The 18,269-nt window shown below is 37.6% G+C and overlaps 1 protein-coding gene and 1 long non-coding RNA gene across 3 annotated transcripts in view; both read left to right on the forward strand.

Annotated features, from left to right (window-relative positions):
• The window catches only part of LOC118354904 (uncharacterized), a 54,590-nt gene that overhangs the window by 17,270 nt on the left and 19,051 nt on the right, over positions 1–18,269 (forward strand). The window lies entirely within an intron of this gene.
• Positions 2,242–5,092, forward strand: LOC112671495 (olfactory receptor 8B4). Of its 2 annotated transcripts, XM_035717116.1 has the most exons (2): positions 2,242–2,261; positions 4,174–5,092. In XM_035717116.1, exons 1-2 carry the CDS (start codon positions 2,242–2,244, stop codon positions 5,090–5,092), a joined length of 939 nt encoding a protein of 312 aa, XP_035573009.1. The 2 variants fall into 2 exon arrangements, with proteins under 2 accessions (XP_035573009.1, XP_025321553.1); XM_025465768.1 differs by lacking the exon at positions 2,242–2,261 and having other exon boundaries at positions 4,163–5,092.

The following is an 18,269-nucleotide window of genomic DNA, read 5'->3' on the forward strand; positions in this document are numbered from 1 at the left end:
GGGCCATTTCCCTTGAGTATTTTTCCTTGATGTCTACCAACTAGCATACAGGTCCTAGAGGGCTTCTGCATCTTCTTAATATTGGGTAAATGACCATAAACTTGCTGGCCTGTGGCATATCTGGAGACAAGGCCAGAGGGTTCCAATATGATTGTCCTTAAGTCTAGAGGATGATAAAAGAGAAATAAGAGTGGAAGGGGTCAGGAGAGGGAGAGAGAAAGAGAGAAAAAGAAAGAGTGAGAGAGAGGTAAAGAGAGAAAAAGAAAGAGTGGGAGAGAGGTAAAAGCTGTACCCTTGTAGGGCTGAACTTTAGAAGTCAGATAACATCACTTCTGCTATTCTCTTTTGGTTGGAGAAATCCCAAGTCCTTGCTTAGATGCAAGGGTAGGGAATATAGATCCTATCTCTTTATTTAAGGAGTGTCAGTCCTATTGTACCAAGAACATGTAGGATACAGATGTGTGTATATGTGTGTATATGGGTATGTGCTGCTATGGTCATCTTTGGAAAAAACAAAACAATCTTCTATACATATGCACATTGTACAGTTATAAATATTACATTAGAAAACATCCAACATAATGGCATAATACCAGGCACTCTGTAGTTGTTTCATATCCATAAATTCTTTTGCCCTTTGATTTCCTCCCTTTAAATAAGAAATAAAGGGAGTTTTCAGAGATACAAAATGGCTGAAAAATAAAAATGATTTTTTTTTTTTAAATTCAAAAGAGACACACAGAGAGAGGCAGAGACATAGGAAGAGGGAGAAGCAGGCTCCCTGTGGGGAGTCTGAGGCAGGACTCGATCCCAAGACTCCAGTATCATGACCCGAGCCTAAGGCAGATGCTTAACCACTGAGCTACCCAGGTGCCCTTGTTTTTGTCTTTTTTGTACATGCTATGATACTGAATTGTTAGATCAGTAAATTCTCATTTTACAAATTAGGGAATTAATGGCTCAAAGATGCTCTGTAATTTTAGTGTTGAAGTAGTTTGTCAGGATGATTTATTAAAATATTAATTTATTTTTGTTCTCGACTTACGTTAACACTTAAGTATAACACAAGGATATAGCTTGATGGGGGTGCCTGGGTGGCTCAGTTAAGTGTCTGCCATCGTCTCAGGTCCTGATCCCAGGGTCCTGCGATGGAGACCAGCATCCTGCTCCCTGCTCAGTAGGGAGTCTGCTTCTCCCTCCCACTTGTGGTCTTTCTTGCTTTCTCACACTATCTCTTTCTCAAATAAATAAATAAAATCTTTTTATAAAGGGAAATAGCTTGATGAATTTTTACAAACTGAACACATCCATGTTATCAGTACCCCTATCAGAAATAGAATATTGTCAACAACCTTGAAGTATATCCTTTTCCAGTCACTAGACTCTGCAAGACCAAGCATAAATAATGGTTATCTTTCTTTTTTAAAGACTATTTATTTATTTATTTATTTATTTATTTATTTATTTATTCATGAGAGACAGAGAGAGAGAGAGAGGCAGAGACACAGGCAGAGGAAGAAGCAGACTCTATAAAGGGAGCCAATGTGGGACTCCATCCTGGGACTCCAGGATCACGCTTTTGGCCCAAGGCAGGAGCTAAACTGCTGAGCCACCCAGGGATCCCAAATAACAGCTATCTGACTTATAACACCACAGATTAGTTTCCTTATTTTTGAAATTCATATGAATGGAATCATAAAGTGTGTACTCTTTATGCTTGGCTTCTTTTGCTTCATAATAAGTTTGTGACCTTTATCTATGCTATTAACTTTCATGGCTGGGAAGCCTGGGTGGCTCAGCGGTTTAGCATCACCTTAAGCCCAGGGCATGATCCTGGAGACCTGGGATCAAATCCTACATCAGGCTCCCTGCATGGAGCCTGCTTCTCCCTCTGCCTGTGTCTCTGCCTCTCTCTCTCTCTGTGTCTCTCATGAATAAATAAATAAAATCTTTATTAACTTTCATGGCTATTCGGAATTCTTTTTTATTAATATCAATTTATTATCCAGCATATAGCTGATTGAAATATGGGTTACTTTCAGTTCTTGGTTATTATGAATAATGGTGCTATGAAACTTGACATGTCATTAGATAACATGTGTATTTATTTTTATTGGGTATGCACCTAGGAGTAGAATCGACTGTTCAATATATATGTGTATGTCCAAATTTGTTAAATATTACTAATCAATCTATTGTTCCATAAACAATGATACTCAACAATGTTGTATCACTCATATTATGATCACAATGATTATAATGTAAAACTGTACCAATGCTTAATCCTTGTACCTACATAATTCTTCTCCCTCTATTCCCCTTCTACCTATTTTAGGAAGGTAGCTAGGGTTTGTATTTCTTTGCTTTAGGGTTTTTGGAAACCCTAAAACAGCTTGCAGCAAGGGCTCTTCCCATTTTTGAACATAAATCTACTGAAGATATAGTATTGGTTGGTCAGGAGGAATAAGTTCAGTTAAGGAGAACTTTGAGGGCAAGGAGGGTAAAAGATACTCCCTTAGAATGAGGATGGAGGTCAGTGGGTCTAGGAGGCAGTGGGGGCCAGAGGACCTGAATAGCTGCTTATGCTCTTTTTAGTAGGGTGACCATATAATTTCTTAGCCAAATCCAAACACTTTTAAGAGTGAGACAGTGTGCTATTAATAATTACAGGGATAATAGATGTAAATCAGAACTATTCCAGGAAAACTGGGATTATTTTAGGCAGTCTCAGTTAACTTACAAATGCAGTTGCTGACATGCCTTTGAATGTTTCTTAGAATATTCATGTAGCAGATCATATGGAGAGCAGCTTTGTCATCTGGAGAATGACAGGATTAAAACATTTAGGTACATCTCCTGTTACATCTTGGCCTGCACGTATCTATGGAGTAACTTTATGCAGGTGTATGTGTGCTTCCTTGCATATGTGTTGTTATATTTTAATCTCCATATATAGCAAAGGCCTGTCTGTGGCCCTTAATAGATCTGAGGGTAGGTGGTGCTTGTGGTGGTGATAGTGTGGTGTTTCCACTGTTCTGAGCAGCTCAGGCTGTTTGAAACATTTTGTCTGAGGTGCTCTCTGTAGCATCTACAACTCTGATTTAAATTGTTGTCTATTACCAAATTCCCTTTGAATATTTGGAAATGGTGGCTAAAATAAGTTTGAGGTTATTTTCCTTTAAAGTCAAGCTTAAGTGCTAAGAGTTAATGGAGAGGAAAAATAAACCTCTCTCACTCAGTAGTGAATGGCGTGAAATCCCTGGAGTAACAGGGAAGTTTGAGTAGAATACCTGAGTCCCAAGATGCTAGGGAAGCAGCATAATCCAGGCTGTAAACAAAGACAGTGCAATTCCTTCCTCACAGAAACAAGTCTCTGAGAAATTCCCAGGGGAAATTGTGTCTAAGCAGGCCCCTGAGATCAAGTAGCATAAACTTCTCTGTGATATGCCAGCTGGGGTTCTGGTAAAAATGAAAGTTGCTATTTTATATTTTCTCCTGAAGTTGGTGTAGACCATCTGGGAAAATCCACAAACAGAAATCTTATTCTATTCCCAGAGTACCTTGGTGATTGGGGTCTGTAAAAGGTCTAATTCTCAGCACTGGGGGACTCAGAGGAGTTAACACTTGAGGCTGCTTGTTTTATGCAGGAACACCATTTTCTCCTTTGAGCTAATGGGAAAAAAGATTGCATAAGGCCCAGCACTGAGTGGGACCAGGGAGAAGGAAGGTGAATGTCTGAATCTCATCATTCCTGATGATTTTCTTTTAAACCCAGACATCTAGAGTATATCGATCCCTTCCCTGCTTTCAACACTTATTTTAATGTAAGATGGAGTGAAGGGGTTTAGAGGAAGAAGGTAGTATGTGTAGAGACAGTAGGGGGCACTCTTGGCTTTCCTTTTATGGTAGGAGAGGGAGGCAGAGAATGGGTGGAGACAATGGGGGACAGGAGAGCTCCTGCCAGGGGAGCTGAGATATAGTCATGGGCATATTGTCAACAACCTGGCTGAGGGAGGAGGCATAGATGAGTAAAGAAAGTAAAAAGGTAGGACATCCATATATGGGCTCATCTTCTAGAGCCTTCTTCCATCAGTGATGTTTGTGACTATCATCAATCTATGTATTTTATCACTTGTTTCCACAGACAGCTCCCTGGAAGAGAATGACTCTGAGAAACAGCTCCTCAGCAACTGAGTTTATCCTAGTGGGATTATCAGAACACCCAGAGCTCCAGCTACCCCTCTTCCTCTTGTTCTTAGGGATATATGTGTTTACTGTGGTGGGCAACATGGGCTTGATCACCTTAATTGGGCTGAATTCTAGCCTTCATACTCCAATGTACTTTTTCCTCTTCAACTTGTCTTTTATAGATCTCTGTTATGCCAGTGTGTTTACCCCTAAAATGCTGAATGGTTTTGTGTCAGAAAATATCATCTCTTATGTGGGATGCATGACTCAGCTATTCTTCTTCTGTTTCTTTATCAATTCTGAATGCTATGTGTTGGTATCAATGGCCTATGATCGCTATGTGGCTATCTGCAACCCTCTGCTGTACACGGTCAACATGTCCCCACAGGTTTGTTCTCTGCTGATGTTTGGTTCATACGTGATAGGGTTTGCTGGAGCTATGGCCCACACTGGAAGCATATTGAGACTGACGTTCTGTAATTCCAACATCATCCACCATTATCTGTGTGAAGTTCTTCCTCTCTTGCAGCTCTCTTGCACCAGCACCCATGTCAATGAGTTGGTGTTTTTTATTATTGTGGGAGTGGTCATCACAATATCCAGCATCAGCATCTTCATCTCTTATGCATTGATTCTCTCTAATATCCTCCGTATTCCTTCTGCTGAGGGCAGGTCCAAAGCCTTTAGCACATGTGGCTCCCACATTATTGCTGTTGCTTTGTTTTTTGGGTCAGGGGCATTCACCTATTTAACAACCTCTTTTCCTGGATCTATGGACCAGGGTAAATTTGCCTCAGTCTTTTATACCAATGTGGTTCCCATGCTTAACCCTTTTATCTACAGTTTGAGGAATAAGGATGTGAAACTTGCCCTGGGTAAAACCCTGAGAAGAGTGCTTCTCTGATGGTTCTGTTTGTATCACTTAATTACTGGTAAGCTCACACTCAAGTATCTTTTTACTTACAAGTACAGAACCTTCCATCTTTTCTTTTCAAGTAGGGTCTTTTCTCCACTTTACAAAATTGGAAGTTTCTTGCTTATACTCTTCTTGAAGATTATACTACTTTGTACCATGTAAATTGGTTCATTGCTTGCAATTTAGCATCTATTAATTGTCTACTATTTACTAGACTCTATACTACATCCAAGAGATGAATAAGATGAAGCTCTAGGCCTTTCATCCTTTTCTTGGTAGGATAAATGGGTTTGTCCAAGCAATATTTCTTCTTTTTATTTGAAAGATTTATTTATTTACTTGAGAGAGAGAGGGGGGGTGGAGCATGTGGGTGCGGAGAGAGGCAGAGGGAGATGGAGAGAGAAAATCTCAAGCAGAGTCCCCACTGTGCATGGACCCTGATGTAGGGCTCCATCTCATGACTCTGGAATAGTGACCTGCGTCAAAATCAAGAGTTGGATGCCCAATTGACTGAGTCACCAAGGTGCCCCTGTCCAAGCAACATCTCTGGTTGCAAGATGGAGCAAGTAATGGTATGAGGGTCCAGGAGAGTGAATTTGTTTTCTTCAGTTATGGGAGCAGCTTTACCAAAGACCAAATGTAGATACCTTGGTGCCATAGGTAAGATAGTCTCCCAGCTTCTTGAGAGGTTGCTTGTCTAGGGATGTCATAAATCATCTCATATACATACATATACACACAAGAGAAGGCCTTGCACAAGAGTTCTTTACATGGTTTGAAATGTAAGGATAAAGCAAAACTAAAGTCTTTCATTTCCAAGTTTCAGAACTCTTAGGGCTCGGAATGGTAACCATGGCGTAGGTGGTTTTGTAATTGGGCCAATTTCTTGGGCTCTGTATGCTAAGGCTGAAAGCAAGAACAAAGGAGAAATTCCATGGATTTCTGTGATTATGTTAATTGCTATCTCTATCTTGCCCTGGAAATACTGTGTACATTATGGGGTGTTTAGGAAAATTCTTTTATTCTTTAAAGTAGATTTAGAGTTTATTGTCTCTAAGAATATGTGTGTGTGTGTGTTTATGTGTATATATGTGTATGTGTTATAGTTAAATATTAGAGAATCAGGAAGAAAGAGGAGTCATATTACATTTTCTACTTGCAGGGAAATTTGGAAGTGATCCAAATCTTGAGCGCCAAAGTCCACTCTGTACTCTTCAGCTGAAGAATCTGCTATTCTATATCAAATAGTTCATTTTTCAAGGAATATAACCTCATAAACTGTCCTTAGTGTAAGCAGGAAGGTGAATCTTGGGCCAGACCAACCCTTGTGCAGAGATGGGAGGGTGGAGACACAGTATGGCCAGAAGAATGGGGCTGAGTAGAGGCTAGAACTTGGGGTGTCCTTGAGAAAACTCCCTGTGAAGAGTATTTGGTACTTTTCTTTTGGATATGGGGAGAGTCATATAAAGTACTGAGTTGATGTACTTTGCTTTGCTTATATTCTCTAACTCTTCCATAAAATTAGATTGTTGTACAATGTGAATTGGTATGAGAAACTAGGTAGCAAAGAGCAATTACAACTGCTGATTGTCTGGGCCTAGTTGATTTCTACTCTCCAGAGGATTGTCTGTGTCTAGGTATGTGGGGATCTTGGGGACATTAGGAAAGAGTCAAGAATAAGTAAAGATAAGAGCAAGTATACTATGGCACAGACAAAGAAAAAATTACCATTGGTATAAATGAGTAGGAATAAGGAATAAGTCAGAACTATAAGGATATGAATGAAAAGGAATAATTATGAAATAAATGCATTACGTCTCCCAAATATCCTTCCTTGCATTCATTACATATTCGCATTGGGGTGAGTAGGGGTGATAGCATAAATTTGACTAACTGAGACACTGGCTTGGATCTTTTGGAAAGCAGTCCCTTTGAAGATGTGAAATGACAAAACTCAGAGGTACTTTTGCTGATTCTTACAATAGCTAGACAAGAGATATTTATTGCTCCCACAGGAAAGACAATATTTTGCAAATTCCAAAAACCTTCACTCCTCTTACAAGGATAAGTCATCCTTTGGTCCTTATAGGTTGGTGTTGAGGAATTGTTGGTTCTCAGTGGTCAACAAACAGGAACACATTTAGGAGCTTCTGTTTTATAGTAACTGAGAGACCTAATTTGATACTCTGTGTCAGATATCCTCAAGTAAATCCCTCTACCACAATACCAAAATGCTGTCACCCGATCATACCATGACATTTTGATTTTCAGCAAAGGAAGTTTTCCCCTTTAAGAACCATTATTAAAGCTGGGATTCCTGTGGGTCCAGTCCTTGGTTCACTTCTATTCTTGACTTTTCCTGAGGCATCTCTTCAGCCTCTTTGGCTTCAACAACCTTTACTTTATTGTGACTCTTAAATCCATAACTCTGGTCTTGATCTATGATTATGATCTATAATCAATTCTAAATTAGAAATATAAAGATGTTATTCATGTTGATGTCCAAATACAATTTTGTAATGATTATATGGTAAAATAGTTTTGGAGTATAAAAAAGAATAATCTGTTCTTGATATCTACACATTGTCCTACAGTATAAACAGGTGGGGAAGCACAGAGATAAGTGATAGACACCAAATAGCAGGAGAGAGAGTCAAGGAGAACTGAATAGAGCTTGAGAGGCACAGCCTAGGTGTTTCTCTATATTCTGTGGAGCAGATGGGAGGATATCTGTCACTATGGCTCATTCTTGGCCCTCAGCCCATGTATTAGATAGAAAAACACATTACCCTCTCGTCCCTCACACTTCCACAAATGAAATCAATCATTTACTAATTGCTTCAGCTGCTAATAACATGAATCTGACTGCAGTGACTTAAAATCATGAGGATTTATTTTTCTTTAATATAAAAGGCATCTAGAAGTAGGCAGTCCAAGGCTGATACGGCAGTGTGAGTCAGCAAAGACTCAGATCCTCTCTCTTTCCTCTTTCCTGTCTCAGTAGTGACTTCATTCTTGCAGATGCTTCATGGGTTCCATATGGCTGCTAGAGCTCCATGTCCACATTCTAAGCATCAAGAAGACACAAGGACAAAGAAAGGCAGATGATGCTTTACCTATTGAATGAGTGACCTCCTCTGACATCTTTTTAGCCAGCCCTACCTACAAGGGAGACTAGGCAACTTAGCATTTAACTTCAGGACATTGCCATCCTGGGAAGAAAGAATTAGGATTTTGTTACTCATTAAGAAAGAAGAAATGGCTATTGAGTAGGCAATTAGCAATCTCTATCAAAGAATAGGTTTGGTTCCACTTGCCAGGAGGAAACAGTTAAGAACTGAGCACTTTCCACTCCTATTTTTGCTTTCTTACTTACTGTATTATACTAGAGGAAGATAGATTAATCTGACAGATAAGATGGGAAAAGAGACAAGTTGGTGATGATGGAACTGTACCCATGTCTCTCCCTTACTGACCTGTTGGTACTGAATTAAGGCAAAGTCTTGACAGGGACAAGCGAGATTTGTTCTATTTCATTTCCAAGTCCTCCTCCTATCCCTTATTGGGTGAAGTTAGAGTCCAGGTTCTGGGAGGGGGCTCTGAGTCCTGGCATATTTTCCTAATCAGCTTTGCTATTAATAAAGCCTGTAATGATATTTTGATCCCCTACTGGCTCCTTGTACTTTCTCACTAGTTAGATCTCACTGGGGAGGAAGAATGAGTGATTACTACTGCTAAATCTCCCACATGATGGTTATCTTTGAACTTTTAGCATAAGGGACTTCTGGGAACCAAAGCTCTCATTTTTTTTTTTTTTTTATGCTTTTAGATCTTCTCCCCTTGATCTGTGGATTACTGGAAACTTTAGAGGAGGAACAAAATTCCCTCTTTCTATCTTAGATTCCTTCACTTAGGCCCTAAAAATAGAAGGACAAAAGACAGACTAAAAAGAGAAAACATAAGTGTGCATGTTAACACGTGTATCTTGCATACAGGAGTACTCAGTGATGAGTAACTCCAAGGGTCAGAATCATGAAATGGGCCAAAGACATGAAGAGAAATCTCAAAGAGGAAGACATAGACATGGCCAACATGCACATGAGAAAATGCTCTGCATCACTTGCCATCAGGGAAATACAAATCAAAACCACAATGAGATACCACCTCACACCAGTGAGAATGGGGAAAATTAACAAGGCAGGAAACCACAAATGTTGGAGAGGATGCGGAGAAAAGGGAACCCTCTTACACTGTTGGTGGGAATGTGAACTGGTGCAGCCACTCTGGAAAACTGTGTGGAGGTTCCTCAAAGAGTTAAAAATAGACCTGCCCTACGATCCAGCAATTGCACTGTTGGAGATTTACCCCAAAGATACAGATGCAATGAAATGCCGGGACACCTGCACCCCGATGTTTCTAGCAGCAATGTCCACAATAGCCAAACTGTGGAAGGAGCCTTGGTGTCCATCGAAAGATGATGGATAAAGAAGATGTGGTTTATGTACACAATGGAGTATTCCTCAGCCATTAGAAATGACAAATATCCACCATTTGCTTCAACATGGATGGAACTGGAGGGTATTATGCTGAGTGAAATAAGTCAATTGGAGAAGGACAAACATTATATGTTCTCATTCATTTGGGGAATATAAATAATAGTGAAAGGGAATAGAAGGGAAGGGAGAAGTAATGTGTGGGAAATATCAGAAAGGGAGACAGAACATAAAGACTCCTAATTCTGGGAAACGAACTAGGGGTGGTGGAAGGGGAGGAGGGCGGGGGGTGGGGGTGAATGGGTGACGGGCACTGAGGGGAGCACTTGATGGGATGAGCACTGGTTGTTATTCTGTATGTTGGTAAATTGAACACCAATAAAAAATAAATTTATTATAAAAAAAAGAAAAAAGAAAAACTCCAAGGGTAAGTTAGAACTTGGGCTTAAGTAATATCTTAACAAAAGAATAATAAATTTGTAGGAAAATGGAAAGACGGAAGAAAAGGACTTTGAGCCTCGGGGCGGGGGTGATGTGTGTGGCAAACTGTGGAAAGGTAAAAATATGGGGGGAAACTAATGGATGGTAAGGGCTAATTAGTAGGGTTTATTATGTAATTCTGCTGGTGAGGTCTCTGGGCTGAGAAGTATCTAGAATTGTCTCCAGTGATTAACTTCTGTCTTCCTCATAAGGAGAGAAGGGGACACACCTTTACAAATTTATATCTTGCTTTTGGGTAAATAGGGGGAAGGAAGAGAGTTTTTCTTGTATCTACTTTTTCTTAAAATTGTCTTCAGCTCAAAATAATCCTTATGCCAAGAGTGGCATGTTTTGGAGTGGCATATTCTGCTACCCTTCAAAACAATACCAAGAACAAAGTTCCTAAGAATATACAAAATATAACCCAAATAGAGCCATGGACTGAGGTGCTCACTGAAAGTTAATAGGGTATTTTGACAAGAAAAATTAGGCTAAAGAATCCATAATATCACAGAGAAGCAAGAAGACTTGCTTATCTTATAAAATTTGCCCAACCATTTACGGGTTCAACAGATAGTCACTAAATTCTCACTAAGCTACAGGTAAAAAGTTCAAGATTTCACTTTATGGGATCATTAGGACCTGAAGCTATCTTATGTTTCCATTAACATGTACAACCGGGTGCCTTAATTGATAAACAGAAGTGATATTAACTGATACAGCTTTCTGAAATTGAGAATACTAAATTAGAACATTTGCCTAATTAGAACAATTTGACATCTCCTTGGAGGTAAGACAAGAGTATCTACAAGCTGACAAACAAAATGAAAAAAGTATGTTTAACAGTGTAAACACTATGAAATGATATATTATTGACTAAAACTGGATGGTAGAGAAGAATGAGAGGGGAACTAATAGAGTAAGAGTTTTATATAAAGTTGTAATTATAAAAGCATGCATCAGTATCAGAATTTCACACAATAAAGAAGAAGGAAAGCAAACCATATAGTAAATGGCTCAAATAATATAAATATAAAATATGAAGCCATGACATATTATGATAGAATTAAAGCAAATACATACTATAGAGATAAATATAAATGTCTTAACATCTCTATTAATAGAAAAATACTTGGGCTGAATCAATAAGCAAAATACAAGAAATACAACTCCATGCTGCATACAAGAAACACATACAAACCAAGTGATTCAAAAAAGGTTGAAAATAAAATGGTGGTCAAGTGAATGAAATGATGTCCTAAGTGAATGCTAGCAAATAAACAAATAAACAATATGGATATCAGCTAGAATGGAAATCAGGCCAAAACTGCTAAGTAGGAATTCTTTCTAATGTTGTAGAGTACAATTAACAATGTATTTGTAATAGTTGTGACTTTCCATGCACCAAATAGTAAAACATGAGGAGCTGTAAAAAGAAAAATTATACTGGTGGAAGAAAACTTTAAATTACCTTTCTCAGTCTATGACAAAACAAGTTTACAGAAATACAGGAGAAAAGATAGAAAATTCTATGTCTAAATAAAATAATCAGTTACATAAATCTAATTTACATGTCATTTCCATGATATAGACAAATTTAATATATGTATATATGTTTGTGTGTTGTATGTGCAGTTATGTATCCTAGAAATTAGAAATACAACTTATTGTGAAGAGGAAAAGACAGCCACATAAATTAAATGGATATTAGGTCACAAAAGCAAACCTCAATACATTTCCTATATTGGTACAGATAATGTTTTCTGATCATTGTGCAATGAAACTAAAACTTAATTACCTGACTATTACGAAGTCCCTTGAGGGCGAACAGAAATACACAAAATTGCAAACTGTTTAAGGGTGCCTGCATGGCTCAGATGGTTAAACCTATGATCCTGGTTTCAGTTCAGATCATGACCTTTCACTTGTGGGATCAAGCCCCATGTCCGGCTCTGTGCTCATTGCGGAGTCTGCTTCAGATTCTCTCTCCCTGTCCCTCTCCCTCTCATTCTCTTTCTCTCTCAAATAAAGAAATAAAATCTTTCAAAAAATTGCAAACTATCTAGAAGAGGAATATGAAAATGCAACATTTTATAATTTATGGGATATATGTACAGCTAAAGCAGAAAAATAACTCACAACCTTAAATACTGTATCAATAAACAAAACAATGAAAATATATGTATTAAGCACTTAATATGTCAGGAAAATAAGCATAATAAATTAAATAAGAATAGAGGGTAGAGATTAATAAAGTTAAAATTAAAAATTATTGAACTGGAAAACACATTAGCAGAATGAATACTGAAACTCCTTAGTGCATTCTTTGCAAAACTGATACAATAATCAACTCCTATCTATTCTGATTAAGAAAAAAAGGGAGGGCAAACAAACACAAAAATTAAGAAAGAAAGGGTAAATAGAAATAGAGGAAATAAAAAAACTGCAAAATAAACTACTTTGTTCCAGCTCTATTGAAATGAATTAAGAAGCCTGAATGAAATAGACAATTTTTGAGGAAAATACAATTTAATAAAACAAATGCTGAAACATCTAGAAAATACAGTCTAATTCCACAGGACAAATAGAGAAAGTTGTCAAAGAGTTACAAAAATTCCCAGACCCAAATGGTTTCACAGAAGAATTTGTCCTAAGAACAAATAGTTCTTATACTATTTAAACTGATCCAAAGCCTAGAAAAAGAAGAAAGACTCCAAAATTATTTTTATGAGATGAGCATAACATTGATGCCAAAATCTGGCAGGATTGCATACAAAATAGGAAGCTACAGACCAACCTTATTATGAAAGTCAATAAAAAAAATCCTAAATAAAATTTTAGATATTTCAGTAGCAGAAAAAAAAACAGTGACTCATCATTAACTCATTTATCTAAGGAGGATTTAGTTCATGGCTGCATGGATGGTTCAACATTAGGAAATCTAACATAATTTATTTATTAACAGAGTGAGGAGAAAAATCATTTGATCATCTCCACAATGGATATTTGTTAAAATTTATCATATAATCTTGATTAAACTCACCTTATAAAATAGGACTTGATAGAGCCAATACTAAGTTTGGATTTCTTTCTCTCTCTCTCAAGCTAGAACTAAAGCCTTGTTGGTTCTATTTCATTTACTTCTATTTCTAGCAATGTATGAAGCTCATCAAACTGCCTGCCCTCTTTGGACAAAATTCACAGAGACATTACATTTGTCAAATTTCTTTCCTGGCCCTTAGTATCATGCTGTATTAGGGAAATGTAACATTTTTGCCATCTTGTTCATTTTTATTTATTTATTTAAATATTTTTATTTATTTATTTGATGGAGAGAGAGCACAAGCAGGAGGAGGGGCAGAGAGAGAGGGAAAAGCAAGCCCGCCCCCCCCCCCCCCCGCCAAGCAGGGAGCCCAATCAATGCAGGGCTCTATCCCAGGACCTGAGTTGAAGGCCGATGCTTGACAGACTGAGCCACCAAGGCACTTCTTGTTCATTTTTATTTATGTTCTTTTTATTTTCTAGCTATCCAAGTTTTGGACAAAAATTCTGGGCCTCCTAATTGTAAGAGCAAAAAATACAGCATATTTTCCCTAGCTGAGGACCAAAGGGCTGTCTGTAACATTAAATTTCCTTGTTTTCTTAACTGTGCAAATATAGCTCCCTAGCACATATAAAGATCTTTTATTCCTCTTTGGAAAAGGAAAGAGATATGGCAGAGAAACTTCCTAGGAGTGAACTGAACACCTTTCCATGAGACTCCCATTTGTCTTCAGCCTCTTAGAAGGTAGAAATAGTGAGTATTCTCTTGACTATCATCTTTTTTCTTTCTTTTTTAAAAAATTTTTTTATTTATTTATGATAGTCACACACAGAGAGAGAAAGAGAGAGAGAGAAAGGCAGAGACATAGGCAGAGGGGGAAGCAGGCTCCATGCACCAGGAGCCCGACGTGGGATTCGATCCCAGGTCTCCAGGATCGTGCCCTGGGCCAAAGGCAGGTGCTAAACCCCTGCGCCACCCAGGGATCCCTTGACTATCATCTTTTACAGAGGAATAATGTATTTCAGAGTTAAAGAATCTGCCGAAACTTACCAGAATGTGGCAGATCCTATTTTTTTAAATTGAAGTTTAACAGACGTATAACATTATTTTCAGATATACAACATGATTCAAGATTTGTATATATTGTGAAATGACCACCACAATGTCTCATTAACATCTGTCACCATATATAGTTAGAAATTTTCTTCTCATAATGAGAACTTTTTATTTAAAGATTTCACTTATTTATTTGAGAGATAGATATATACAGAGAGAGCACACACAGAGGGAGAGAGAGGGGGAAGCAGACTCCCTGCTGAGCAGAGAGCCTGACTTGGGGGCTCAGTTCCAGGATCCTGGGATCATGACCTGAACCAAAGGCAGATGTCTTAACCGACTGAGCCACCCAGGCACCCTTCTTATAATGAAAACTTTTAGGATGAACTCTTTCAGTAACTTTCAAATATGCAATACAATATTATTACTATTTTTTAAGATTTTATTTATTTATTTATGAGAGACAGACAGAGAGAGAGAGAGAGAGAGAGAGAGGGAGAAGCAGAGAGAGACACAGTCAGAGGGAGAAACAGCCTCCATTCCATGCAGGGACCCGACGTGGGACTCCAGGATCATGCCCTGGGCTGAAGGCAGTGCTAAACTGCTGAGCCACCCGGGCTGCCCTGCAATACAATATTATTAATTACAATCATGATGTTGTACATTACATCTTCATGGCTTATTTATTTTGTAAATGGAAGTTTGTACCTTTTGGCTCCCTTTACCCATTTCACCCACCTCCCACCCTTGCCTCTGGCAACCACTAATATGTTGTATCTATGAGTTTGTTTTCATTTTTGCTATATACAGACATATAAGTATGGTCATACACTATTTGTCTCTGTCTCACTTATTTAACATAATGCCCTCAGGATCTATCCATGTTGTCAGAAATGGCAAGATATCATTCTTCCTTTTGGCTGAATAATATTCCATTTTATAAATATTTTACATGTTATATATACATATATATATACAAATAATTTGTTTTTGTGTGTATATACATAACTACATCATCTGTTGATGGACACTTTAGATTGCTTCCATATCTTGGCTATTGTAAATAATGCTGCAATGAACATTGGGGTGCATATATATTTTTAAGTAAGTGTTTTTGTCTTCTTTTTTTTGTGTGTGTGTGTGTTTGTTTTCTTTGGATGAATAACCATAAGTGAAATTGCTGGATCATATGATAGTTCTATTTTTAATTTTTTGAGGAACCTCAATACTGTTTTCTACAGTGGCTGCATCAATTTACATTCCCAGCAACAGCGCACAAGTGTTCTGTCTTCTCCATATCCTTGCCAGCACTTGTTAGCTCATCTTTTTGATAGTAGCCGTTCTAACAGGCGTGAGGTGATGTTTCACCATGGTTTTGATTTGTATTTCCCTCATGATTAGTGATGTTGAGTATTTTTCATGTATCTGTTGGCTTTCTATATGTCTTCTTTGGAAAATGTCTATCAGAACCTCTGCCCTCTTGTCAGTCTGATAGTTTTTTTTTTGTTGTTGTTGTTACTGAGTTGTAGGAGTTCTTTATGTATTTTAGATATTGACCCTTTATCAGATATATAATTTGCTAATATTTTCTGCCATTCAGCAGGCCTTCCTTTCATTTTGTTGATCATTTACTTTGCTGTGCAGAAGCTTTTAAGTTTGATGTAACCCCACTTGTTCATTTTTGCTTTTGTTGCCCTTGCTTTTAAAGTTGACTTCCAAAACTCATCACCAAGACTGATGTCAAGGAGCTTACTGCCTATGTTTTCTTCTAGGAGTTTATGGTTTCAAGCCAATCATATATTTTTGAGTTAATTTTTATATATGAGGTAAGACATGGTCTAGTTGAATTCTTTTGCATGTTGCTGTCCAGTTTCCCCCAACATCATTTGTTGAAGATAGTGTCCTTTCTCCATTGCATATTATTGGCTTCTTTGTTGTAAATTAGTTGAACATATATGCGTGGGCTTATCTGGGCTCTCTATTCTGTTCCACTGATCTCTGTGTCTGCTTTTATTTTATTTTTTAATTTATGTTTATTTTTTTAAAGATTTTATTTATTTATTCATGAGAGACATGCAGAGAGAGGCAGAGACAAAGGCAGAGGGAGAAGCAGGCTCCATGCAGGGAGCCCAATGGGGGACTCCATCCCAGGACTGCAGGATCACGCCCTGAGCCAAAGGCTGATGCTCAGCCTGCCTGCTGAGCCACCCAGGCATCCATGTGTCTGCTTTTAATCTAATACCGTACTGTTTTGATTAATATAGCTTTGTAATATCATTTAAATTCACAGAGCATGAGGCCTCTGGCTTATTTATCTTTCTCAAGATTGCTTTGGCTATTTGGGATCTTTTGTGGTGACATACAACTTTTATAATCATTTGTCCTCGTTCTGTGAAAAATACCATTTGAATTTCAGCAGGGAATGCATTAAACCTTTAGATAGATTTGGGAGTGAAGTGAATATTTTAACTATATTAATTCTTCTAATCCATAAGCATGGAATATCTATTTATTTGTGTCTTCTTCAATTTCTTTTGTCATTGCCTCATAGTTTTCAGTGTACAGGTCTTTAACCTCTTCGATGAGTTTATTTCTAGGCCTTTTATTCTTTAATTCCATTGTAAATGGCATTGATTTCTTAATTTCTCTTTCTGATAGTTTGTTATTAGTGAATAGAAAGGTGCTCGCTTCGGCAGCATATATACTAAAAAAAGGGAATAGAAAGGCAATGAATTCTGTATATTATGTATCCTACACATTTAAAGAATTCATTTATTGATTTTTATAGTTTTTTTGTGGAGGGTTTTCCATAAATAGTATTTTAAATAAATTTTTATTTATTCTTTTTAGAGGGACTGAGAGAGAAAGAAAGAGCATGGGGGGTGAGGGGCCGAGGGAGAGGAAGAGAGAGAATCATAAGCAGGCTCCATGCAGTGCAAAGCTAAAGTCAGGGCTTGATCTCATGACCCTGAGGTCATGATCGGAGCTAAAATCAAGAGTTGAACATTTAACTGACTGAGCGACCAAGGCACCCCCATATAGTATTATGTCACCTGCAAATAGTGACAGTTTCACTTCTTCCTTTCCAATCTGAATGCCTTTCATTTCTTTTTCTTGCCTGATTGATCTGGCTAGGACTTCCAATTCTATGTTGAATAAAACTGGTGAGTGTGGGCATCCTTTTCCTCTTCCGGATCTTAGAGGAAGAGCTTCCAGCTTTTCACCATTGAGTATGGTGTTAGTTGCGGGTTTGTCATATATGTTCCTTATTATGTTGAGATACATTCCCTCTATACCTACTGAAAGTTTTAATCATAAATGCATGTTGTATTTTGTCAAATGCTTTTCTGCATCCAAGGAGATAATCATGGTTTTGGCAGATCCTATTTTTAAACCCCACTTTATTTGGCTCTAACTCCACTGCTTTTTTGGTACTAATATGCATTGCTTTCTAGGAAGGAATGGAAAGAAATAGGAATATGAAATATAGAAATAAGAGAGGAGAAGAGAAAGTGACAATCTGGAGAAATGACTGCAAATTAACATGGAAGACAGGGTAGACACAGCAGTGGTATCCTATCCTATAAGTGAGATATAGTCTGCATTGGTTTAGATTCCAAAATGGTCACTTGCATATACCCTTTAAAAGTTTGTGTCCAGAACCAGATGAAAAAAGCAGCTACAATGGAATATTTAACTTTGGTTTGTTTTCAACAACTCTCACAAGATTGGGGTACAGACTAACCTCATTCTAGGAATATGTCAGAATCTTCAGGGACATTATGTTTGGTTAAAAAAAGATTTATTGTCATATAATTGTATATTGAGAGTAAAACAAGTACAAATGATTTTGTAATGCAATGTAGTGATATAAAATATTCTGGTGTGACTACACAAAAGATAGAATTTATCTTCTTGACACCATTTATTTCAGAGAAGAGCAAATGAGGGTATTCTTTCAAGGTGTATCCTTACGATCTGTAAAATTTAAACTTTCATCAAGTGGTTTTAAGATAATTTAAATGCTGTTTTAGAGGAATGAATTTAGATCATATATTGGTAAGCATTTAAAACTAGAGAATAACACTAATTT

This window comes from Canis lupus, chromosome 5 (genome assembly GCF_003254725.2).
Source record: "Canis lupus dingo isolate Sandy chromosome 5, ASM325472v2, whole genome shotgun sequence".
NCBI classification, from domain to species: domain Eukaryota; kingdom Metazoa; phylum Chordata; class Mammalia; order Carnivora; family Canidae; genus Canis; species Canis lupus.

Excerpts from the sequence above, each read along its gene's own strand:
- LOC112671495 (XM_035717116.1), top strand. The coding sequence starts at position 2,242 with ATGATCACAATGATTATAAT. Across the intron at positions 2,262-4,173 it reads ATGATCACAATGATTATAAT|AAACAGCTCCTCAGCAACTG; the intron begins GTAAAACTGTAC and ends AATGACTCTGAG.